The 24,211-nt window shown below is 69.3% G+C and overlaps 2 protein-coding genes across 8 annotated transcripts in view; one reads left to right on the top strand and one right to left on the bottom strand.

Annotated features, from left to right (window-relative positions):
* The first annotated feature begins 377 nt into the window (after positions 1-377).
* Positions 378-4,987, top strand: AOC1 (amine oxidase copper containing 1). 2 transcript variants are annotated; one of them, XM_065054961.1, is made up of 5 exons: positions 378-605; positions 1,642-3,207; positions 3,444-3,732; positions 4,348-4,480; positions 4,586-4,987. In XM_065054961.1, the coding sequence occupies exons 2-5, from the start codon at positions 1,653-1,655 to the stop codon at positions 4,862-4,864; spliced, it is 2,256 nt and encodes a 751-aa protein (XP_064911033.1). In that variant the 5' UTR covers positions 378-605; positions 1,642-1,652; the 3' UTR covers positions 4,865-4,987. The 2 variants fall into 2 exon arrangements, with proteins under 2 accessions (XP_064911033.1, XP_064911032.1); XM_065054960.1 differs by lacking the exon at positions 378-605 and adding an exon at positions 665-824.
* Positions 4,988-5,254: 267 nt separating this feature from the next.
* The window catches only part of KCNH2 (potassium voltage-gated channel subfamily H member 2), a 30,088-nt gene continuing 11,131 nt past the window's right edge, over positions 5,255-24,211 (bottom strand). For 3 of the 6 annotated variants that reach the window (XM_065054893.1, XM_065054896.1, XM_065054897.1), the window contains 10 exons: positions 14,899-15,324; positions 14,026-14,413; positions 12,357-12,556; positions 12,017-12,269; positions 11,734-11,927; positions 10,894-10,993; positions 10,553-10,825; positions 7,680-7,866; positions 7,362-7,533; positions 5,255-6,519 (listed from right to left, as the gene is read on the bottom strand). In XM_065054893.1, the coding sequence (XP_064910965.1) occupies positions 6,343-6,519; positions 7,362-7,533; positions 7,680-7,866; positions 10,553-10,825; positions 10,894-10,993; positions 11,734-11,927; positions 12,017-12,269; positions 12,357-12,556; positions 14,026-14,413; positions 14,899-15,324 (2,370 nt within the window). In that variant the 3' untranslated portion in view covers positions 5,255-6,342. Of the gene's footprint in view, positions 6,520-7,361; positions 7,534-7,679; positions 7,867-10,552; positions 10,826-10,893; positions 10,994-11,733; positions 11,928-12,016; positions 12,270-12,356; positions 12,557-14,025; positions 14,414-14,898; positions 15,325-20,550; positions 21,394-24,211 lie in introns of those variants that run through there. The other 3 variants (XM_065054895.1, XM_065054899.1, XM_065054898.1) reach the window with 2 other exon arrangements.

The raw sequence follows: 24,211 nt of genomic DNA, 5'->3' as shown, positions 1-24,211 counted from the left end.
AGCGTCATTCCCTGCGGCTGCTGCGGCCCCGGGGGCTCCTCGGAGCAGCCCTGGGTCACCCCCTGCACGGCCTGTGGGGCCTGGGGAGCAGTGGGGACACTCCGGGGACACCCCACCCAGGGTCTCTGCAGGGCCCGGTCCCCACTCCACCCTGAGCCCTGCCCGTGGGGAGGGGGCTGCCCGGCCCCGGGGGGTACCTGCAGCTGCCCCCCGCCTTGCGCCCCCTCCGTGGCCGCCGTCCCGCGTGGGTTTCCCCGGTCGTTATCTCACCTCGGCCCTGGAATTTGATCGCGCCGAGGCCAGAACGACTCTGGCGAGGGGGGGGAAACGACCGGGCGGACACGGGGCCGCTGGGTGTTCATTAACCCGCGGGGAGGCCGGGGTGCGGGAGGTGGAGCGGGGTGCGGGAGGTGGAGCGGGGCACCCCCCCATCACGCCCCTAGCGGGGGATGCGCCCCACGCCGGGGGCTGCGGTCACGGCGCGTGGGTTGCGCCCACCCGGTGCCCGCCCGAGGATGCGGGGCGGGGGGGTTGCTCCGGGGCCCCTCCCTGGCCCCCCACGCGTGGGCGGGAGCGCGGCAGCGAGCGGCGGCGGGAGCGCGCAGGTGCGGGGCGGCGGGGCGGGGGACGCAGCCCCGGGGGGCGTGGGAAAGGCGCGCGGGGTCCCGCGGCCGCCGGGATGCTGCGGGGCGGGGGGACGGGCCCGCCCGCGGCGGCCCTGACCCGGAGGGCGGGCGGGGCAGTGCGGGGGGGGTCACCGCCCGGGCGGCGGGGCCGGGCACAGCGCGGCTGCTGCTGCTCAGGCAGGTTCGGAGCGCGGGCAGGTGAGCGGGGCGGGAGGGGCCGGGAGGGGCCGCAACGGGGGGCCGGACACGGGGGTCCCGGCTCGCCCGCCCGGTGGGTGCCCGGCGCTCGGCTCCAGGTCGGGTCCGGCAGCCGCCCTGGGGGGTGTGGAGCTCCCCCGCCCCGTCGCACCCTGCGCGGCGGCCGTGGCGGGTGGGTGCTCTGGGGTGCCAGGGCAGCCCCGGCTGTTGTGGGGTGCCACCATGTGCCCATCGCTCCCGGCGCCCCACGGCAGCCATGGAGTGGGGGTGCTGGATGGAAGGGACCATCGCACCTGGAGCAGAGCCCGCACCCCCCTGCTGCAGTCAGCCTGGGCCCCCCCAGTCCTCTCATATCACAGCACATCCTTGCTGGTGCCCCCCAGGCTCGACTGGCAGCAGGGACCCTCAGTGGGGGGCTCTGCCCATGGCTGGAGCCCAGGCACCCAACAGAGGGTGCTCGGGGGAGGCCGGTGCTCAGTACCCAGCGGGGCTCACGCTCCCCCAAGATGGGAGAGCTGGCATGGCATGGTGCGATGCAGTGCCACTCTCACCGGTATGGTGCTGCACAGCTCAGTGGGGCGGCCTTTGCAGCAGCAGCCGCTTGCAGCTGCCATTGCCACCCCATGTTGCCTGTCCCACATCTTGCCGGGACGTTCGCACCGTCAGCAGCTGCCGGTGGGGACGGGGGCTGAGCACCAATTCTGCAGCCAAAGGCTGCGGTAGAGCGGGGGGATCGACTGCTCATCATGCCAGGGACAGCGGTGGCAGCTGCCGGCAGGGACAGGGCCCCCTGGCCCATCGGTCCCTCTGCCTCCAGGTCCCCCAAGGATGTGGCTGCTCCGGCTCACCTGGGCGCTGGCCACGCTGGGCATGACAGCTGGCTCCAGCCCCGGCCCCAGCCCCACCGCACCCCCTCCGGACAAGGCCTCCATCTTTGCCGACCTGTCCCCGGCGGAGCTGCGCGCCGTGCGGACCTTCCTGCTGAGCCGCCCCGAGCTGGGGCTGTCCCCGAGCCGCGGGGAGCCCCTGGCCAAGAACACCCTGTTCCTGGTGGAACTGCTGCCCCCCAAGAAGCGGCTGGCCCTGCGCTACCTGGACCAGGGCGGCCCCCGGCCCCGGCGCCAGGCTCGGGCCGTCGTCTTCTTCGGGGGGCAGGCGGAGCCCAACGTCACCGAGTTCATCGTGGGGCCCCTGCCCCAGCCCAGCTCCTACCGGCCCCTGCGCTTCAAGGGCGGTCGCACCATCCCCTTCGCCTCCCGGCCCATCACCCAGACGGAGTATGAGCTGCTGCACCGCATGCTGCTGGTGGCCCTGGAGCCGCTGCAGCCGCTGCTGCGCGACGCCACTGGCTCCTGGTACCACAACGGCTCCCGGGGCTCCCTGACCTTCTCGGACATCGCGCCGCGGGGGCTGGCGCCCGGCGAGCGCCGCAGCTGGCTGGTGCTGCAGCGCTTTGTGGAGGGCTTCTTCCTGCACCCCGTGGGGCTGGAGGTGCTGGTGGACCACCGCGACCCCGACCCGCGGCGCTGGGCGGTGCAGCAGCTCTGGTACAACGGGCAGTACTTCTCCAGCCCGCGGGAGCTGGCCGAGCACTACGAGCGGGGCACGCTGGCGCTGGCCCGCCTGGCCGAGCTGCCCGCCCAGCAGCTCTTCTCCAGCTACGAGCCCCGCGGGCGCTTCGCCACCGGCACCCCCACCGACGTGCACGGGGCCAAGGTGTGCGAGCCGCAGGGCCGGCGGTACCGGCTGCGCGGCAACCAGCTGGAGTACGGGGGCTGGAGCCTGGCCTTCCGCCTGCGCTCCTCCGCCGGGCTGCAGCTCTTCGACCTGCGCTTCAACGGGGAGCGCCTGGCCTACGAGGTGAGCGTGCAGGAGGCCATCGCCTTCTACGGGGGCCACACGCCGGCCGCCATGCAGACCAAGTACATGGACGCCGGCTGGGGCATGGGCTCCGTCACCTACGAGCTGGCCCGCGGCATCGACTGCCCCGAGGTGGCCACCTACCTGGATGCCCACCACCTCTATGACGCCGACGGGCCCGTGCGCTTCTCCAGTGCCATCTGCGTCTTCGAGCTGCCCACGGGCGTCCCGCTGCGCCGCCACTTTGACAGTGACTACCAGGGGGGGTTCCACTTCTACGCGGGGCTGGAGGGGCAGGCGCTGGTCCTGCGCACCACCTCCACCGTCTACAACTACGACTACATCTGGGATTTCCTCTTCTACCCCAACGGCGTGATGGAGGCCAAGGTCCATGCCACCGGCTTCATCCACGCCACCTTCTACACACCGCAGGGCCGGCGCTACGGCAGCCGCGTCCACAGCCACGTCCTGGGCAACCTGCACACCCACCTGGTGCACTACAAGGTGGACCTGGACATTGCAGGTGCCACCCCCCGCCGCACCCCTGGCCCCGGGTTGGGTGCTGGGGGGTGGGACCAGACCCCACACACAGTTCCAGGGGCTTGGGAGACCCATCCCTGGGGGAGCGTTGCTGTCTGACCCTCTGAAGATGCTCCTCCCCAGGGCGGCATCTCCGTGGGGTCCCAGCCCCGTGCCCGCCATGGGCGGGATGCCGCTGCACCCCAGACGCGCCGCCGCTCACGGCCTCTCTGCTTGCAGGCACCGGCAACAGCTTCGAGACGATGGACGTGCGCTTTGAGAACATCTCCAACCCCTGGAGCCCGGGCGCCCGTGTGGTGCAGCCCTGGCTGCACCGGCAGCCGCGCCGCAGCGAGCGCCAGGCCGCCTTCCCCTTCGGCACAGCGCTGCCGCGCTACCTGCTCTTCTACAACCCGCACCAGCGCAACCGCTGGGGCCACCCGCGCAGCTACCGCATCCAGCACAGCTCGCACGCCGGGCGGGTGCTGCCGCGCGGCTGGCAGGAGGAGAAGGGCGTCTCCTGGAGCAGGTGGGCTGGGGGGTCCCCATGGCACAGGGATGTGGCTTCTGCCAGCCCTGGTGGCCTCTGGCACCACCGGCCCCTCTGTCCGTGCTTTGAGCCCCGAGCGTCGCCTGGCCGCTGCGGTCACAGCGCTGGGACCTTCCCAGCTGGCACCTCACGCCTTCCACTCCCGGTCCCCACCCCGGCAGCCCCTCTGCGGGAACAGCCCATCACAGTCACGGCTGCTGCCATCCCTGGCTGCCGGGGACCCCTTGAGAGACCCTCTGTTCCTGCCCTGCCACCCCGGGGCGGGTGGTGGCACCTGCCCAAGGGGCAGCGGGGTCCCAGCTGTCACCCCCCCAGCTGAGGGGGACCCGGGCCCCCTGTCCTGGCACAGAGGGGACACGGCCGGTGGCCTCAGCGCTGCAGGTGCCACACTGAGCCCCCTGGAGCTGGGAGCTCTGGGACCCTCATCGGGTCCCCCCAGCCCCGGGTCCCCCCTGCGCAGGCGAGCAGCGGGTGGCACAGCCCGGGGAGCCCCTGTGGGGGTGGGACATGGGTCCTGTCACCATCCCAGCACCCGCACACGGGGGTCTGTGCCCTACCTCGGCGATGGGCCCAATCCTGCCGCTGCCCCCGCAGGTACCAGCTGGCCGTGACGCGGCACCATGAGAACGAGCGCAGCAGCAGCAGCATCTACGGCCAAAACAACCCCTGGGAGCCGCTTGTCAGCTTCGAGGGCTTCATCCACGACAACGAGACCATCGAGGACCAGGTGACAGCACAGGGACATGGGGCAGCGGCGGTGGCAGTGTGGGCACCATGGCCAGGGTCCACTGTGCCCCATGCCCCACCGACGGCCGCTGTCCCCTCTGCGCAGGACCTGGTGGCCTGGGTGACTGTCGGGTTCCTGCACGTCCCGCACGCCGAGGACATCCCCAACACGGCCACCCCCGGCAACGCCGTCGGCTTCTTCCTGCGCCCCTTCAACTTCTTCGACGAGGACCCCTCGGTGGCCTCGCGCAGCCCCGTCATTGTGCGCCCGCTGGACCCCCCCACCTTCTCCCAGCTGCAGATCCAGCGCTGGACCCCCGCCAGCCCCGGCCCCTGCGTTGCGCCGGGGCCCTTCACCTACAATGGCACCTACTGGCAGGAGTGACCGTCCCGGTGCTGCCGGCACCCGGGGCACCCTGTGCTGCGCAGGATGGGGGCGGCCGCGGGGACACCGAGGCGTGGGCCGTGCTGTGCCCCGTCACAGGCTCAGTAAAGGCGATGCCACCTCCTCCGGCCCCATGTCTGCCTGGGCCGTGCGGCAGCCCTGGCACCACCGCGGGCACCGGCACAGGGACCGCCTGCGCCGTCCAGCGGCTGTTGCAATATTTAATTACACCACCGGTCAAGGCTGCTGCCCCCCCAGAGCCCTTCCTTGGCCTTCGCACCCCACCTGGGGTCGGTTCCCCCTCCGGGGTCCTGTCCCCGCCCCCCGGCACCATCCGCGGTGGCACAGCTCGGCCGCGGCCCCGTCCCGCAGCGCAGCCGCACACAGAGCCGGGGTGTCAGTCCGGTTTATTGGGGGGGCACCTACCGCGGAAGGCGACATGCAGGGCTGTGCGAGACGGCAGGTCTGGCACACACGGCGCCCGGCTACAGGACGACGGCACGAACACGGCACACGCTACCAGGAGCCAGCAGGGGGTGGGCAGCAGCCCCCAGCCCTGCCCGCGCCCCCTCCCCACCGGGGCGTCCCCCTCCCTGTGCGTGGGGTGGCTGGGACGGCGCTGGAGGCTGCGCCCCCTGCCCTGTGCCACCAGCTGTGCGGGGGGAGCGGCCGGGGGGTCCCAGCTGGGGGCGACTGGGGATAACTGGGGGGCTCAGGCAGCTGGCCGGGGGGCAGTCAGCGGGCATGGGGAGGGGTCACCCCCTGACACACGGCGCTGCCCCAGGGACACACACACGTCCTGGGCTGGCAGGGCCAGCACAGCCAGGACAAGGATGGGGACACGGCTGGGGGTGCTGCACACCCGCCCCATGCTGCGGCTCAGCACACGCGGGCACACGCGGGCACACACGTGCAGATGTGTGCCACGGCGGCGGGAAGTGCAGCAGGGTGAACGTACACACACACGCACACATGGACACACGGGCACAGTCTGTCTGTCCCCAGAGAGCAGGATGGGTGTCCCCACACAGTAGGAGCCCCCCCGAGAGACACACAGCGTCCCGGGGTGCTGGACACGAGTACACACACACACGCACACGTGCACAGGCACACGTGTGCACACACAGGGCGGCAGCAGCCCCACGGCACACGAAACACGGCTGACACACGCACCCCCACGCGTGTGCACCCTCAGCCCCCGCCCCCCCGGCCCGGGGGTCTGCCAGGGGAGGGGCTGCGGGGCCGCGCCCCGGCGCTGCGGGAGGAGGATGAGGAGGAAGAGCAGCACAGTCCGCAGTCCCGCCAGCCCCGGGCGCGGGCGGCCTGGCCCCCGGTTAGGCCAGCTAACGTGGGGGTGCCGGGGGTCCCGCCGCCCCCCCGCGGGCTCCGTTGGCGGGAGGGTCTGTCCGTGGGGGCGGCGGCGGATTGTCCTGGGACGGGGGTCCCGCGGCTCGGGGGTCCCGGCCCGGCCCGGCCCATTAACTGCCGGGGTCGGAGCAGTGTCTGTGCAGGGGCTGTGTCCCCGGGGGGGGCGACAGCTGTCCGGGCAGCGACCGCCGCCGCGCCACCGCCACCGGCTCCAGCAGCAGCACCACGTCCGGCGGGGGGGCGGCGCGGGGCTCCGGCGGCTCCAGCGGCACCGGGAAGCTGGGGACCTGCGGGAGGGGACAGCGGCTCACCGCGGGGACAGCGTGACGGGTCAACCCCCCGCTGTGCCTTGGGACTGGGGACAGGGGGACGGGGTCACCCGCCCCGCTGCAGCTTGGGGCTGGGGACAGGGTGATGGGGCATGGGGGGCTGCCCAAACCTGGGGGCTCGGGCTGACCCCAACCCACAGTGGGGCTGGGGACAGGGCGATGGGGGCACGGGGAGCTGCCCCAAACCTGGGGGGCTCAGGAGTGACCCCATTCTGCAGTAGGGCTGGAGGATGGGGTGATGGGGCAGGGGAGGGGGCTGCCCCAAGTTTGGGGGGCTCAGGAGTGACCCCAACGCACAGTGGGGCTGCGGGACAGGGTGATGGGGCATCGGGGGGGGCTGTGCCAAACCTGGGGGGCTCAGAGGTAAGCCCATCCTGCAGTGAGTCTGGGGACCAGGGTGATGGGGTATATGGAGGGCGGCTCCAAACCCGGGGGGTCAGGAGTGACCCCAACCCACAGTGGGGCCAGAGAATGGGTCAGTGGGGCAGGGAAGGGGGCTGCCCCAAACCTGGGGCTCTCAGAGATAACCCCCAACCCACATTGGGGTAATGGATGGGCTACTGTCAATTTGGGGGGCTGAGGAGTGACCCCAACACAGAGTGGGGCTGGGGGAAGGGGCTGCCCCAAGTTTGGGGGCTGAGAGGTGACCTCAGTCCGCAATGGCATTGGAGGTTGAGGTGACAGGCTGCCCCAAACCTGGGGGGCTCAGGAGTGACCCCATCCCGCAGTGGGGTGGAAGACAGGGATACGGGCCGCCCCAAACTTAGGGGGCGAGGGTCTGGGGGTGCGACTGTGCTCACCTGAGAGAGCGGCTGGATGGGGGTGATGGGGAGGACGGGCTGCAGCGGACATGGGGGGCCGGGGGGCTGGTGGGGGGACGACACGGTGCTGTAGGCGGGGGGCACCAGCGCGGCCTGACGCTGCAGCAGCTGCATGATGGAGCTGATGTCCGCGGCCATGCGGGTCTCCAGCCTGGGGACGAACGTGTGTTGGGGTGCGCACAATATGCTGCACAATGTGGGGCAGCACCACCCCATGGGAGCCCCCCAATCGCCCCAAAGGGGCGATTGGGGGGCTCCCATGGGGTGGTGCTGCCCCTAAATCCCCCCACCACGTACCTGTTGAGCTGCTTCTGGAGCAGATCGAGGCGCGTTTCCACCTCGGAGCGTTGCCGGCGGCTCATGGTGGGCAGCGGGATGCTGAGGGCGGCGTGAGCCGGGATGGTGCAGCGCGGTAGCTCCTGGTACTGCCGCCCCCGGCTCTCCCCCCAGAAGCTGAAGATGTTGGAGACCCCCGAAAAGGCTCCTGGAAGGGTTGGGGGGGTGTCAGTGTCGCCCAGAAGGTACAGAGTGGGATGGAAAGGGGACCCCCGGACACAGAGTGGGGATGGAAAGGGGAGCCCCCCAAACACGGAGTGGGGATGCAAAGGGGACCCTGGAACACAGTGTGTGGATGTAAAAGGGACCCCCCCCCAACACAGCATGGGGATGCAAAGGGGACCCTGGAACACAGTGTGGGGATGTAAAGGGGACCCCCCGCAAACACAGCGTGGGGATGCAAAGGGGACCCCCCAAACACAGAGTGGGGATGCAAAGGGGACCTCCAGACACAGAGTGGGGATGTAAAGGGGACCCCCCAAACACAGAGCGGAGATGCAAAGGGGACCCTGGAACACAGTGTGGGGATGTAAAAGGGACCCCCCAAACACAGCGTGGGGATGCAAATGGGATCCTGGAACACAGAGTGGGGATGCAAAGGGGACACCGCCAAACACAGTGTGGGGATGCAAAGGGGACCCCCCCCCCCAGCACAGCATGGGGATGCAAAGGGGACCCTGGAACACAGTGTGGGGATGTAAAGGGGACCCCCCAAACACAGTGTGGGGATGCAAAGGGGACCACACAAACACAGAGTGGGGATGCAAATGGGATCCTGGAACACAGTGTGGGGATGTAAAAGGGACCCCCCCAAACACAGCGTGGGGATGCAAAGGGGATGCCCCAAACACAGAGTGGGGATGCAAAGGGGACACCCCCAAACACAGTGTGGGGATGCAAAGGGGACCTCCCAAACACAGAGTGGGGATGCAAAGGGGACCCTGGAACACAATGTGGGAAGGTAAAGGGGATCCCCCCAAACACAGAGTGGGGATGCAAAGGGGACCCCCCAAACACAGAGCGGAGATGCAAAGGGGACCCTGGAACACAGTGTGGGGATGTAAAAGGGACCCCTCCAAACACAGAGTGGGGATGCAAAGGGGACCCCCTAAACACAGAGTGGGGATGCAAAGGGGACACCGCCAAACACAGAGTGGGGATGCAAAGGGGACCCTGGAACACAATGTGGGAAGGTAAAGGGGATCCCCCCAAACACAGAGTGGGGATGCAAAGGGGACACCCCCAAACACAGTGTGGGGATGCAAAGGGGACACTGGAACACAGTGTGGGGATGCAAAGGGGACCCCCCCAAACACAGAGTGGGGATGCAAAGGGGACCCCCCCAAACACAGAGTGGGGATGCAAAGGGGATCCTGGAACACAGTGTCGGGATGTAAAAGGGACCCCCCCAAACACAGCGTGGGGATGCAAAGGGGACGCCCCAAACACAGTGTGGGGATGCAAAGGGGACCCTGGAACACAGTGTGGGAAGGTAAAGGGGACACCCCCAAACACAGAGTGGGTATGCAAAGGGGACCCTCCAAACACAGAGTGGGGATGCAAAGGGGACCCCGGGACACAGCATGGGGATGCAAAGGTGCAGGGGATTGGGGGCAGGTGGAGCAACTGCAGTGGGGTTTGGGAGCCACATGGGGGTTTGCAGAACCCTGAGCAGAAAGAGGGGACCCCGGGCCATCCTGAGACCCCTTGGGCTCCTGGAAGGGTTGGGGGGGTGTCAGTGTCACCCAGAAGGTACGGAGTGGGATGCAAAGGGGACCCCCGGACACAGAGTGGGGATGCAAATGGGACCCCCCCGGAGACAGTGTGAGGATGGAAAGGGGACCCCCCAAACACAGCATGGGGATGCAAAGGGGACCCTTGGACACAGTGTGGGGATGCAAAGGGGACCCCCCACAAAACACAGCATGGGGATGCAAAGAGGACCCCCAGACACAGCATGGGAATGTGAAGGGGACCCCGCAGACACGGCGTGGGAATGTAAAGGGGACCCCAGGACACAGCGTGGGGATGTAAAGGGGACCCCCAAACACAGTGCGGGGATGCAAAGGAGACCCCCAGACACAGCATGGGGATGTGAAGGGGACCCCGCAGACATGGCGTGGGAATGTAAAGGGGACCACCCAGACACAGCGTGGGGATGTAAAGGGCACACCCCCAAACACAGTGTGGGGATGCAAAGGGGACTCCCCCAAACACAGAGTGGGGATGCAAAGGGAACCCCAGGACACAGTGTGGGGATGTAAAGAGGACCCCCAAACAGAATGCGGGGATGCAAAGGAGACCCCCAGACAGAGCGTGGGGATGTAAAGGTGGCCCTTGGACACAGTTTGGGGATGTAAAGGGGACCCCCCAAACACAGAGTGGGGATGTAAATGGGACCCCACAGACACAGCGTGGGGACGCAAAGGTGCAGGGGATGGGATGAGGGCTTGGGGCAGGTGGAGTGACTGCAATGGAGGTTCAAAGACACTTGGGGGTCTGTAGAACCCTGAGCAGAAAGAGGGGACCCCCGGCCAGCCTGAGACCCCTTGGGCTCCTGGAAGGGCTGGGGGGGTATCAGTGTCTCCCAGCAGGCACAGAACAGGGATGCAAGGAGGACCCCCAGACACAGTGTGGGGATGCAAAGGGGACCCCCGGACACGGTGTGGGGATGCAAAGGGAAACCCTGGACACAGCGTGGGGATGCAAATGTGCAGGGGATTGGGGGCAGGTGGAGCAACTGCAGTGGGGTTTGGGAGCCACCTGGGGGTTTGCAGAACCCTGAGCAGAAAGAGGGGACCCCCGCCCAGCCCAGCCCCCGTCCCCGTTCCCACCTGAGAGGGGGTTGCACATGTCGCTGCCCTTGCGCTCCTCAGCCTCGGGGGCCGCGGGCGCGTCGGTGCCGGCGCGGGCGCTGCGGAACGGGGACAGCACGGCGGCGCCCGGCGCGGGGGGCTCGTCCTCGTCGCTGGACGGGGAGCTGGAGGGGGAGCTGGAGTGACAGGGCTCCCACTCGGCCGGCCCACGCGGGGCCCCGGGCGCCTGGCAGCTCCGGCCCGGCCGCAGCACCTTCTGCCCGCTCCGCAGCTCCCCGGCGTTGGCGGCGTCTGCGGGGGACACCAGGGTCACCGCGGCCCCTCGGGGCCCGGTCACCCCCCCGACCCCCCGCTCTCACCTTTCTCCGTGCGCCGGCGGAACGAGAGCTTGCGCTTGCGCAGCCGGTTGAACCCGCTGTCCAGCTCATCGCTGCCCGGGGAGCCGGGGATCATGTTGGTCTGCGGGGAAGGGGGTGAGATTGGAGACCCCCCCGCCCTGTGCTGGCAGGGACTGTGGCAATGGGGAGCTGCTGGGGGTGATTCTGGCAGTGATGCTGGGGTGATGCTGGGGGTGATGTTGGGATGATGCTGGGGTGATGCTGGGGGTGATGCTGGGGGTGATGCTGGGGGTGATGCTGGGGATCATGCTGGGGATCATGCTGGGGGTGATGCTGGGGGGTGACGCTGGAGGGTGACGCAGGGGCGCTTTCAGTCCGGTGTCCCCCACCAGCCAGGTGATGCTAGGGGCATCCTGGGGTGACTGTCCCCCAACCCTGAGCATCCCCCATGCCAGGTCCCCCACCTGCTCAGGACCCTCCAAGCTCAGCAGGATGGTGCCTTCCCGCAGTCAGCGATCATAGAACCATTTAGGTTGGAAGAGCCCCTCAAGCTCATGGAGTCCAACCATAACCCACCCCAGCACTGCCCCATGTCCTGAGAACCTCACGTCCGTCTGTCCAGCCCTCCAGGGCTGGTGACTCCAGCACTGCCCTGGGCAGCCTGTTCAATGCCCCACAGCCCTTTGGGGAAGAAATTGTTCCCAGATCCAACCTCAACTTCCCCTGGCGCAACTTGAGGTCGTTTCTTTGTGTCCCTGTCTCCCCTCAGCTCCTGTTCTCCAGCTGAACCCCCCAGGTCCCTCAGCCGCTCCCATCACACTCGTGCCCCTGCCTCCCCAGCCCGTGCCCCCCAGCCCTCACATCGCGCAGGTTGAAGGTGATCTCCAGGCTGGACCAGAAGTGGTCGGAGAACTCGGGGTACATGTCCAGCACCTCCAGCAGGTCCTCGCGGTGGATCTTGTGCAAGTCGCAGTAGGTCAGCGCCCGCACATCGGCGTTGGACTTGCCCGGCCGCGCGTACAGGTTCAGCGGCTCCCCGAAGATGTCGTTCTTCCCTGGGGGGGAAGACACCGGAGGGGGGGTCAGCCCACGGGGTTGGTGGTGGGAACACCCCCGCCCCAGCATGGCATCCCCAGGGGCTCACCCAGGATGGCCACCACCACGTCCCCACGCAGGATCTCAATGGAGCCGCGGGAGATGAAGTAGAGGGCGGTAAGGACGTCCCCGGCGTGCACCAGCGTGTCCCCGGGCGGGGCGTGTGTGGTCTTGAACTTCATGGCCAGGGCGCGCAGGCAGCCCTTGGTGGCCCCCTTGAAGGGCTTGCAGTTCTGCAGCAGGCTGCGGTTGAGGTGCAGGCAGATGTCCGCCTGCAGGCACTCGGGGAAGCCCTTCAGCACCTGCGGACACAGGGGGTCACGGGGCGGCGGGGGCGGGGGGGGCTGGCGGGGGCGGCGGTGCCGCTGGGCCGGCGCGCGGGCGCTCACCGCGTTCATGTCGATGCCGTTGGTGTAGGACCAGGCGTGCTGGAAGTACTCCTCGAGGCGCTGGCGCAGCGGGTTGGGGATCTGGTGGAAGCGGATGAACTCGCGGACGCGCAGCATCTGCGTGTGGTAGCGCGCGGTGCCCGAGTACAGGCGCTGGATGATGGCCGACACGTTCCCGAAGATGCTGGCGTACATCAGGGCTGCGGCGGGGCCGGCGGCGTCAGGGGGGCCCGGCACCGCCCCAAGACCCCCCAGGGGTGCCCAGCACCACGGGGACACCACCACCGGCAGGACGGTGTGGGGGTCCCCCGGGTTCCCCCCAACACGTGTCCTTGCACCCGCGCTCACCATCACCCCAAATGCGCCTGCACCCCCCGTGGGCTGTGCTAATGCGTGTGGCGGCTCCCTTGCACACTCACGTGTGCACAGGACAGTGGTGTGCTCACAGCTGCACGTGTGTGCGTGTTCTGCCACAGGTGCATGTGTGCACGCTCACACACACGTGCACTCACACATACGTGTACACTCACATACACATGTACACTCCCACGTACTCACGCACACATGCACACACAGGCACACTCACACATATGCTCACATGTACACATGCACACACACAAGCATGCTCACACGCATGTATGCACACTCACGCACGCATGCACGCTCACAAACAGATGCACATACGTGCGTGCTCACATGCATATATGCATGCTCCCAAACACACACGCATGCTCACACACGTACATGAGCACTCACATGTGCACATGCAGTGCCAAACAAACATGCACGCTCACACATACATGCTCACACATACGTGTACAACAACACCCACACCCACACATAGTCATACATGTGCACTCACAGATGCCCACACACACTCATGTGTGCTCACATACATGATCACACACGTGCACGCTCACATATAGATGTGCAGGCTCACACACGCATGCTTGCACACACATGTGCATGCCCACACATTGACGTGCACGCTCACGCACGCATGCTCACACACACATGCATGCTTACACACACACATGTGCACTCACACGTACACAGGCATACTGCCAAACACGCATGCACGCTCACACATAGATGTGCATACTCACACACGCATGCTTACACACACATGCACGCTCACAAATAGATGTGCATGCTCACATGTGTGCTTACACACACGAGCATGTGCATGCTCACATGTGCATGCACGCTCACACACGTGCACGCTCACTCACGTACACCCACACCCATGCACAGCCATGTGCAATGACATGCACACAGCTGCCCACTCACTCGTGTGCTCACACACATGACCACACACACACGCATGCTCACATATAGATGTGCAGGCTCACCCGCATGCATGCTTACACACACATGTGCATGCCCACACATTGACGTGCACACTCACACATGCATGCTCACACACGCATGCATGCTTACACACACACATGCACACTCACATGTGCACGCTCACACACGTACACCCACACCCATGCACAGTCATGTGCAATGCCATGCACACGGCTGCCCACTCTCACTCATGTGTGCACACACGCGCACCCACACATGTGCACAGTAGCACACACACACGCATGCGCACGCGCACACACGTGTGCCCATCCGCACACACACTCGCCCCCACTGCTTGCCCCCCGGCGCGGGCACTCACAGCCGATGAGCATGACGCAGATGGAGAAGATCTTCTCGGAGTTGGTGTTGGGGGAGACGTTGCCGAAGCCGACGCTGGTGAGGCTGCTGAAGGTGAAGTAGAGCGCGGTGACGTACTTGTCCTTGATGGTGGGGCCGTAGAGGGGGTTGCTGGCGTTGAGGGGCTTGCCGATCTGGTCGCCCAGCGAGTGCAGCCAGCCGATGCGCTGCCCCTCCACGTTGCCGATGGCGTACCAGATGCAGGCCAGCCAGTGCGCGATGAGCGCGAAGGTGCACATGAGCAGGAACAGCACGGCCGCCCCGTACTCCGAGTAGCGGTCCAGCTTGCGGGCCACCCGCACCAGGCGCAGCAGCCGCGCCGTCTTCAGCAGCCCGATCAGGGTGGTGGTCTGCGGGTGGCGCGGCGGGGTCAGCGGGGGCTGCTGCAGCGGAGACCCCCGCCCAGCCCCCAGCAGGGAGGGCTGTCCCTGTCCCAGCCTGGGGACACCTGTCTTCCCCGCAGCCCCACTTCAGGCTCAGGTGGCCCCCTGGGCTATGTCCTCCCTGGTGTCAGGGGTCCCACAGAGGCACGGCAGCAGTTAAGTCCCTCAACCCATCCGTGCTGGGGCACAGGGGTCCCCCAGGGCCAGACCCAGATTCACCTGCACCTGTGCTCAGCACCACGTGCTGCCTGCACCCGCCCGACACCCCCTCTCGCTGCTCCGGCACCCACCGTGGCACCACGGGCACCCAGACCCAGCGTGGGGGCACATGTGTGACCCCCAGGCATCACCCATGGGGGGACCCAGCAGCAAAATTGCACCCATCCCAGCCAGAGCACTGTGCAACCGGTGCCAGCGGCGGCACCACGGCATGGCAGCACAGCAGCAGGTACCTCCTCAGAGCCGGAGCCAAAGATGAGCAGGTCGAAGGGGATGGCGGCCACCATGTCGATGAGGAACCAGCCCTTGAAGTAGTGGATGGCGATCTTGGCGGGGTGGCTGACCACCTCCTCGTTGGAGTTGACATAGGTGGTGCGGAAGTTGATGAGGATGTCGATGATGAACATGATGTCCACGATGAGGTCGACTACGTTGAGGGGGCTACAGGAGTAGCCGCAGTTGTGGTGCTGGGCCTCCTCCTGGTCGTTGAGCAGGAAGGCAGCCGAGTAGGGGGTGAAGATGGCCGTGTAGATGACCAGCAGCAGGATCAGCCAGTCCCACACCGCCTTGAACGGGCTGTAGTGCAGGATGGTCCATTTGTGGATGCGCGGCGCCTGCAGCTTGTACTCCGGGAGCACGTCGGCGCCCAGCGACAGCACCTGTGGGGACAGGCAGGGGCTCAGCTCCTGCCCCCCCGCCGCGCCGAGCCCCCCGGCCCCGAGTGGGCGCTGCCCCCGCCGGCCGCAGGCAACGCAGCCCAGGGCTGGGGCTGCTCCAGCGGGTACCAGCCGCCATGGATGCTCTGGGGTGCAGCGGGACCCTGGAGCCGGTGACGAGGGGTGCGGAGGGGACGGCTGGCAGGCACAGCCAGGAGAAAGCCGCCCCACAGCGCGGTGCTGCCCCACAGCCCCCTCCTGCCCCACAGATGCTGCAAGCGCTCGCGCCTCCCTGCGCAGACAGACGCTGCCCTCGGCCCAGGCGCTTCCCGCGGCCCCCCCTGTGCCACCCCCACCTCGTGCCCCCCCAGAGGGCAGCAGCCGCCCCGGTGCTCTGCCCTGCTCCGGCGGGACCCGGCGCAGCTGCTGCTGAACCCAGGCCGGCAGCCCCGGGGGACGCGGTGACACAGCTGCAGGCTGGCACTGCCACCCCAGCCTGTCCCCGCGCCAGGCCAGCCGGGCACGAGCAGCACGGAGCCCCCGCCGCCCCCACACACCGTGGGGCTGGGCTGTGGGGCTGGGGGCGCTCCCGGCCGGGTCCCTGCCTTGCTCTGGGAGTGGGACCCCGCAGAGGGTGCAAGGGGCTGCAGTTGGGTGCACAAAGGTTCAGGGGGTGCAGGGGGATACGGGGGGTGCAGTTGGGTGCAGCTGGGTGCAGGACGATGCAAGGAGGTGCAGGGGGGTGCAGCCGGGTGCAATGGGGTGCAGGGGGATACGGGGGGTGCAGGGGAGTGCAGTTGGGTGCAGGAGGATGCAGGGGGGTGCAGTGGGGTGCAGGGGGGTGCAGGTGGATACAGGGGGGTGCAGGGACCTCCCCCAGCCTAGGCAGGACTCTGCCTGCTCACCCCCCTGCCGTGTCCCTCCCCACGGAGATGATGGCCGGCATGCAAACACCTCTGCCAGGCATTCACATATGGGGGGGCACAGCCCCCACCAGGTGCTGCCTTGGCTGCCCCCGGGCACCTCCCTGCCCCCAGTCCCAGCCCTGCCCACCCTCCCCAGTCCTCCCGCACCCCCAGTCCGCTGCCTGCCCCACCGCTGCCCCACACACCCAGCCTGAGCACGGGGTTCCCGGCGGGCATAGCCACGTCCCTCCGGCAGCTGTGCCGGCCCGTCCCGCCCGCCCGGCACCGGGATTAGGTGTCCCGGCCGCGGGACAGGGGCACCGGCTATAAATAGAGACGGGGGGAACGGGCGCCGTGGGGCAGAGGGGGGACGGAGCCCGACTCCCCCGGCCACCGCCAGGACACGGGTCCCCCAGGGTGGGCGCCGTGATCGGACCCTCCTGTCCGCCGCACCGCAGCACCCGCTGCCCCCCCGGCGCATCCCCCGGCGGTTGTGTTCCGGTCCCAGCGGTGGTGGGGCCGGAGGGCGGCGGTCCCGCTACCGGCGGGTGCGGGCCCGGGGGCGGAGGTCCCGGTACCTTCTCGTCCCGGCTCGGCCCCGCGGCGCGGGCGCTGTCGCTGTCGCCGTCCAGGCAGAGGCAGGTGCCGCAGACGGAGATGCCGGGCATGGGTCCTGCTCCGGCCCGGGGGGGCCCGGCGGGGGGCCCCGGCAACTCCTGGAGCAGCTGCAGCAGCGACGGCAGCATCGTCCCGGCCAGAGCCCACGGCGCTCAGCCCCCGCCGCCCGCCCGCCGTCCCCCCCGCGGCCACCGGGGACACCGGGGACAGGGCTCCCTGCCGGCGGCCCCCGCGCCCATCCCGCCGTCCCCCCGGTCCCCCCGGCCGGGCTCCCCTCGGCGGGTCGGCGGCAGCGGCGGCGGGAGCCCCGCACCACCGGCAGCCAGAGCAAAATTATTGGGGCGGAAATTTTTCCCAGGCTGCCGCGCTCCCGCCGCCACGGGGGGGCTGTGCCCCCCCGCCCCTTAACCCTCCGACACGCGGGGTGCCCGGCGGGCTGGTGACACACGGCGGCACGCCCAAGGGCTCGGCACGGCACGGCGCGGGGCACGGCACGGCAGGGGGACACCGTGGCGGGGACCCCGGCGCAGGTCTGGGTGACCACGGGCAGTGGGCGGGCAGCGGGCGGGCAGACAGCGGGCAGGCGGCGGGCAGCGGGCGGGCAGCGGGCGGGCAGCAGGCGGCGGGCAGCGGGCAGGCAGCGGGCGGGCAGCGGGCCCAGGTGGCAGCTGCCCCAGCGCAGCACGAGGTGAGACATGTCCTGACCCCACTGGCACCACTTTGGCTCTCCGGGCACCACGCTGGTGCCAGCAGCTGTGCCTGGTGATGGAGGGACACAGCCCAGCCCCACGGCGGTGAGTGGCATGTCAGGGTGCCAGGCGCGCCATGAGCGCACCGTGAACACACCGTGAGCGCACCGTGAGTGCACTGTGAGCAAATATTGAGCACACCATAATCACACCATGAACACACGTTGAACACACCACGATCACGCCATGAACACACCGTGAGCTCACTGTGAACACACTACGAGCACACCACAATCACACCGTGAACACACGTTGCACACGCCATGAGCACAGGTTGAGCACACTGCGGTCACGCCATGAGCACACCGCGGTCACACCATGAGCACACCGCGGTCACGCCACGATCACACTGTGGTCACGCCATGAACACACCGCGAGCGCTCACACACCTGCGCGGTGCTCACAGCCCAGGGAGCGCTGCTCCCATCTTGCTGGCCCAGCCAAAACGTCCCCTCCAGTGTCACCACCCCCACATTGGGACACAGGGAGCAGGGGATGTCCTGGGGGGTGGGGACACGTGGCTCTTGTCACCCCTTGTCCCCAAGTGCCACCTGCCTGGGCGGCCTGGTGGGCTCCATGTGGTGCCCGGAGCAGGGCCTGGGGAAGCGGTGCAGTGCTGAGGGTATATTTTATATATATATAATGTATGTCACACGTTGACAGCGCCAGGGACACGCCGCGGTTCCCATCAGCCCTGACTCACCCGCTGCCACCCACGCGCAGGGGTTTCCTGCTGGCGCCCATGTCCCCACGCAGCGCGTGACGGGAAGGGACGAGGCCACGCGTGTGGCACGTGCAGCGGGGGGTCCCAGCAGCACCGAAACAGTGCCCTGACCCCCGTGGCTGCGCCCTGAGCACCCCCGTGTGTCCCAAACAAGCCACCCCGGGCAGGGGTGACAGGTGCCACAAGGCCACACGGGGTCACACCACTGCAGGGTCATCTGGGGTCACACTGATGGGGGGCACGGGGGGTCACAGCCCCGTGGGGACACACAGGGTGTGGGGGGGCACAGGTACCGCAGGCAGAGCCCCCCAGCTGCAGTGCCCCACACAGTGGGGGGTTCACGGGAGCCCCGGCCACTCCCCCCCACCCCGGGTGCCCACGCGGCCCCGTCCCCGCTGCCCCTTTAAGCTGCGGCTCTGTCCGCCCGGCTCCATTTTTAGCCGGGGCAGGGGGGGCAGCGGGGGGAGCGCTGGGGGGGCGGCTCCAGCAACCACCCGGCTCCTGCCTCTAAAATTAACCCAGCTGCCGCGCCAAATTGGGACAAATCCCTGCCTGCAGCGGGGCCGGGCGCGGGCAGCGCGGGCAGCAGCCCCCGGCCCAGCAGCGCCGCACACTGCCCCCCAGGGACCCCCAGCTCTGTGCCCCCCCCAGTCCGGAGCGACCCCTGTCCTGTCACCCTCCCTGTCCCCCATCACTGGCCACCCTGGCCCAGCTCCGGCATCCCCGGTACCCCCATCTCCCCACAGCCAGGGGGACAGCGGCAGCCGGTGCGCTCCTGCAGCCCTGTCCCTGGTGTCACACAGCTGGGCCGGCCCAGGGACACCCCAGTGCTGCATCTGGGGGGCTGCACCCGGGACACCCCCCACTTCTGCACCGCCGCAGGGGACAGTCCCCAGCTCCCCTGTGCCACCCAGCCCTGGGGACATCCCCCTGCCACTCTGTGGCACCCAGCCCTGGGGACAGTCCCCAGCTCCCCTGTGCCACCCAGCCCTGGGGACAGTCCCCAGCTCCCCCAGTGCCACACGAGGCTGAGGGACAGTGTGGTGAGGGGTCAGAGACTCTCCACATGCGTGCCCGGTGCCCCACAGACCCTCAGCCCAGAGCGTGCGCCCACACCGGGGCTGGCACGCGGTGACATCCTGGCCACGCCGGCCTGGCCGGGCACGGTGCCACGCCAGTGACGCCGGCAGGCAGCGGGACCGCTCGCAGTGACACAACACCTATCAGTCACCGTGACACAGATATCGGCGGTGCCGATGCTCGGTGACACGTACACCGCCCTGACGCAGGCACGCGGCACCTCGCGCTCGCGGTGACACGTACGCCGACACCTGCTGTGACACTGGCACCCGACACCCAGCCCGCACACCCGGAGACACCCAGCGCGGCACCTGCCGTGACCCAGACACCCGCGCCCACGGGGCACGGCCCCCTCGCTGCCGCAAATACCCCGACCCGCGGCCGGGGCACCCCTGCCACCCCAACACGCCCGCACCGGCAGCCCCTGCCCGCAGCGCCTGTGCTGACATCAGCGCTTGTGGTGACACCGCGCACCATGGCAAAACTGTCCGGCACCAAGACCACATGGGTGCTGACACAGCAGCACCCCTGAGCGCAGACACCCCCACCCCAGAAACCCACGGACCCCCCACCCCGCACTGAGCCAGGACCCAGCACCCTGTACCCCAAACCAGGACCAATACCAGCACCCAGCGCCTGCAGGTGCCCAACACCCATCCAGGTACGGCACACCAGTACCGACACCGGCAGACACCCAATACCGCCCAGGCCCCCCCACCAGCAGGTTTCCAGCACCTTCCGGACACTCAACACCAGGACACTGACACCTATCGTGCGCTGACCCCGGCACCCGCGGTACCAAACTCAGCAGAGCTGCCCCATGCCGGCAGCACCCACAGCAGCACCAATGGGGACTCGGCACCCCGAGGGACACCCAAAGCAGGACCAACACCTGCGGGGCCGGGGCGCCCCATGGCTGCAGCAGCCACCACGAGCGCGGGTGCCCAATACCAGCCATGACACCCTGTCACCCTCACAGGTGTCGGTGTCCGTGTCACCCAACGCACTCTCCACCATGGCAGGCACGGACCATCGGCACAGCCGGACACACAGACACCCGTTCACCCTGGCAGCGCGCAGGGCATGCTCTGCGGCAGTGGGGACACCCCAACACCCCATTGTCCCCACTTCGGTGGCGGTGGCCGGTACTCACAGCATTGAGCTGCGGCAGCGGTGCGGCTCCCTCGGCACCCCCAGACATGGGCAGCGGGGACGGTGGGCACCCCGGGCGATGCAGACACCCCACTGCCGGCAGCACGGCGGCAGCACCGGCACCCCGCGGTGGCGGTGGCAGGGTGGGGTGACAAGCCCCGTCACGGGGTGACGTCCCCGTGGGGCGGCGCGCCCGCCCCAACACCCGACCCCCACCTGCTGACGCAGCCACCGAGCAGCCCCTGCGCTGACCCACACCGCGCCACAGCCCGGCTGCCACAGCCACACCACCTTGCCGCAGGCCACCCGTCGATGGGACAGGCATGGGGACCACGCTGTGGGGACACGGCAGCCACCACAGCTTCCTGACATCCCCCGTCCACAGCACCTCACCAAGCGGCCGTGTGGCACCCCTTGCCACGGCCACAACTACGCCACAGCCACCGTAGCAGCGCCGCGCGCACTGCGAGCCCGGCCGTGGCACCGGGCGGGTGGCAGGTGCCCGGGGGGTGGTGGGTGGCCGTGGGTGGGTGATCCCCACACCCCGGCCCCCCCGCGTTTGGCGGTAGCCCAGCCCATGCGGCGGTTCCCGGCTCCTGGCGCCTCCAGCCGCAGCCGCGGGGATGTTCAGCCCCTCCGCCACCTGTCCCGACCCCGCCGCCCCCCGCTCTCCTCGCCCATCCCGGCTCATCCCTTCGGCCGCGCTGCCCGGGGGGGCTCCAGCCCAGCGTTGGAACGGCGCCGGGACCCCACGTCCACCCGCGGCGGGACGAGCCCCGGGAACCGGGTCCCTTCGGGGAGGCACAGCCGGTCGCTCCCGCCGGGCCGGAGGCGTCTCCGGGGCTCGGGGGGCTCTGGGGCGGCGCAGCCCGGGGCAGCCGGTGCCGTCGGGGCGGGCACGGCGGGAGGGACCCCCAGCCGCCCCCGCACCGCAGGACCCTCCCGGCCCCTCCGCGCCCCCAGCCCCCCCCGTCCCGCGTCTCCCTCGGTACCTCCTGGGCCACCAGGCTGGAGATGCGGACGGCGCGGCGGACGCGGCCGCTCTTGCGGTCCCCGTCGGGGCGGTCGCCGCTGTCGCGCCGCGCCGGGGCCATGATCGCGCTTAGCGGGGGGAGCCCCGGGACGCCCCCCCGCCGCCCCCCATCCCGCCGAGCCCAGCCCAGCCCGGCCCGGCGCGGCCCCGAGCTGGCGGCAGATGGAGCGGGGCGGGCGCCCCCCCGAGCCCCCCCCGCCGCCGCCCGCCCCCGCCGGTCCGGTCCCCGCCCGGCTCCAGCCTCCGCCACTCCCCGCGGGGCCGTCACGCCGCGGGGAGGGACCGGGAACACCCCCCGTGGGGAAACTGAGGCACGGGGGGGCGGGGCGCCCCACTCCCTGGGGACCCCCGCGCCCGGTGTCTGAGCTGCCAGCCCCCCCCCGCCCCGAGCCTGGCAGCGTTGCCTGCAGCCCCCGTTCCCAAGGGACCCCTGAGCTGCCCCGACGAGAGGTCGCACAGCCCTGTCTGCTGCAGGACTGGGATGGGGACAGTGATGGAGACAGTGATGGGAACAGTGATGGGAACAAGGTGGCCGCGGAGGCTCCTTGGCCAGCGCAGCGGCCGCGGGCTGACTCACGGCCCTGCCAGCTCCCGCTGTCCCTGGCTGCCACCCAGCCCTGGCAGCGAGACCCCCCTGCGCCTGCCCGCACCCCCTGCCCGTCCCTGCGGGGTGACCCCGGGGTGCACTGTCCTCCCCCAAAGGGCGACAGCAGAGCCAGGGCTCAGCGGGACCTGCTCAGTCAAGTGGGGGCTTCCTCCCGTCCCCCACCCTCACTCCCACCCATTGGCGTTCCCTGTCCCACAGCAGCTCCCAGTGACACCCCCATCCCCACGGGGCACCCACCAGCAGAGGGGCCCAGCTCAGCACCCCCAGCCCCCACTGCACGCATGGTGGGCAGGAGCACATGCTCTGCCACCACACCGTGCCACAGCAGCCCCCGGCAGGGTCGGTCACAGTCAGCGCGGTGCTGGCAGCGCCGAGCCCCAGCACCGTCCCATCCCACCACGGGCAGGAGTCCCTGCCGGGCCAGGCTGGGGCCCCGGGCCTGCTGCTGGCCGCTGGGATGCTGCAGCATCCATCCCTGCACGGCCCAGGGCCTCACGCTGCCCCACCGCATCGCCCAGCACCAGCCATGGCCCTGGCAGTGCCAGTCCCTGTCCCAGTCCCTGTCCCAGTCCCTGTCCCAGTCCCTGTCCCCATGGCCGTGGCCGGAGCAGTGCGGTGAGCAGGGCCGGCTGGCAGCCCCGGAGCACAGTGACCTTGACTGGAGCCGCAGGAGCGGGCGGCACATGGGCTCCTTTGGCTGCCGTCACTGCGGATGATTCACAGTGACACTGTCTGGAAGCCTTGGCCCCCCAGTGCCACGGGCCCCCCGGCTCACTGTACCTGAACTGGGGCTGCCCCACGACCCGCTGTAGGGTCCTAAGCGCGGTGACATCCCAGGGTCACACCACGGCTGTGTGCACCTGCTCACTCCCCGCACCACACTGGCATTGGTGCACCACACTGGCACTGGGTGCACCGTGTTGGCATCCGGCATCGCCATCCCAGCCCTGGTTCAGTCAGGGTGCCTCAGCAGGACCCTCATTCCGTACCGTGGAGGTGGTGGCCGTTTCCACTCCTGGGCACCCAGCGTGGCCATGGCATTGCCAAGCCCCCCATCCCAGCGCCGTGGGGCAGAGCCGGCCCCGGCAAGGGTGGCATCGTCCCCGTCCGCCGGGCACAGCCCGGTGCTGCTGGCCACAGGCAGGAGCAATGACCGTGGCTGAGCGCCGGCAGCTGCCCGCACAGCGGCAGCCACCACAGCATGGGAATTAATCACACGGCGAAGGCAATCAGGATGCCGAGCTCGTTAGTGCTGAAGAGGAGCAGGGAAGGCCGGCGGCATCACGCAAGGGGTGGGGAGGGGGCCGTGGGGGAAGCCCAGCCCGGTGCCCTCAGCGCCAGGCCCCACACCCCATAGTGGGGTCCCCCACCCCACACAGGGTCCTGTGGCTGCTCTGGCAGCCGGCGGGAGCCGCGGGGCCAGGTGCCCACCCAGCAGCAGAGCTGGGGGTTCCCGTGGGAGTGGGCGGTCCCACACGGGCGCCCCCTCATGTGTGTGAGCAGATGCCGGGGGAGGGCAGGGGAGGCGGGGTGCCCGGGGACCAGGAGCGCAGGCAGATGCACCCGGGCAGCTCCGTCCCCCGCCAGCTGCCGGTGTCCCTGCGGAGAAGTGACGGCGCAGGGCTGCCCGGGGAGCTTGGGGACAAGGGACACCCTCTCCCCATCCTCCCTGACTTGTCCCCAGGGCAGCCCTCCTGGTGGGGATGGACAGGGGTCCCAGGGACCCACTGGCCCCTGGCAGCTTTTAGTTCATTAGCGGGAGCCAGAATCAGGGTGTAATTAAGCAGGAGCCGTCGCAGCCAGATGGTGGTTACACAATGTGCCAAGGATTAACCGGCACCGCTGGCCCCCCGGCACGGCGAGCTGGCGGCACAGGGCAGCTGCACACGCTGGGACGGAGCCGGGGCCGAGGGATGTCCCTGCCCTGGGGTCACCTGCTCGAGCTCCCCCAGGAACCCCATGTGCCGTGCGGGGTCCATCCCAGCCGCATGCCACCCCGCCATGCACCATCCCCGCACCCGG

The sequence above is a fragment of the Columba livia genome, chromosome 2 (assembly GCF_036013475.1).
Source record: "Columba livia isolate bColLiv1 breed racing homer chromosome 2, bColLiv1.pat.W.v2, whole genome shotgun sequence".
Lineage (NCBI taxonomy): Eukaryota > Metazoa > Chordata > Aves > Columbiformes > Columbidae > Columba > Columba livia.
This window is presented reverse-complemented; position numbering and strand designations above follow the sequence as displayed.

Bases quoted from the DNA above. Each gene is read 5' to 3' on its own strand.
- AOC1 (XM_065054960.1), top strand. From the start codon at position 680: ATGCTGCGGGGCGGGGGGACGGGCCCGCCCGCGGCGGCCCTGACCCGG. The intron at 3,733-4,347 runs GTGGGCTGGGGG...CTGCCCCCGCAG, and splicing joins AAGGGCGTCTCCTGGAGCAG to GTACCAGCTGGCCGTGACGC. The intron at 4,481-4,585 runs GTGACAGCACAG...CCCTCTGCGCAG, and splicing joins ACGAGACCATCGAGGACCAG to GACCTGGTGGCCTGGGTGAC.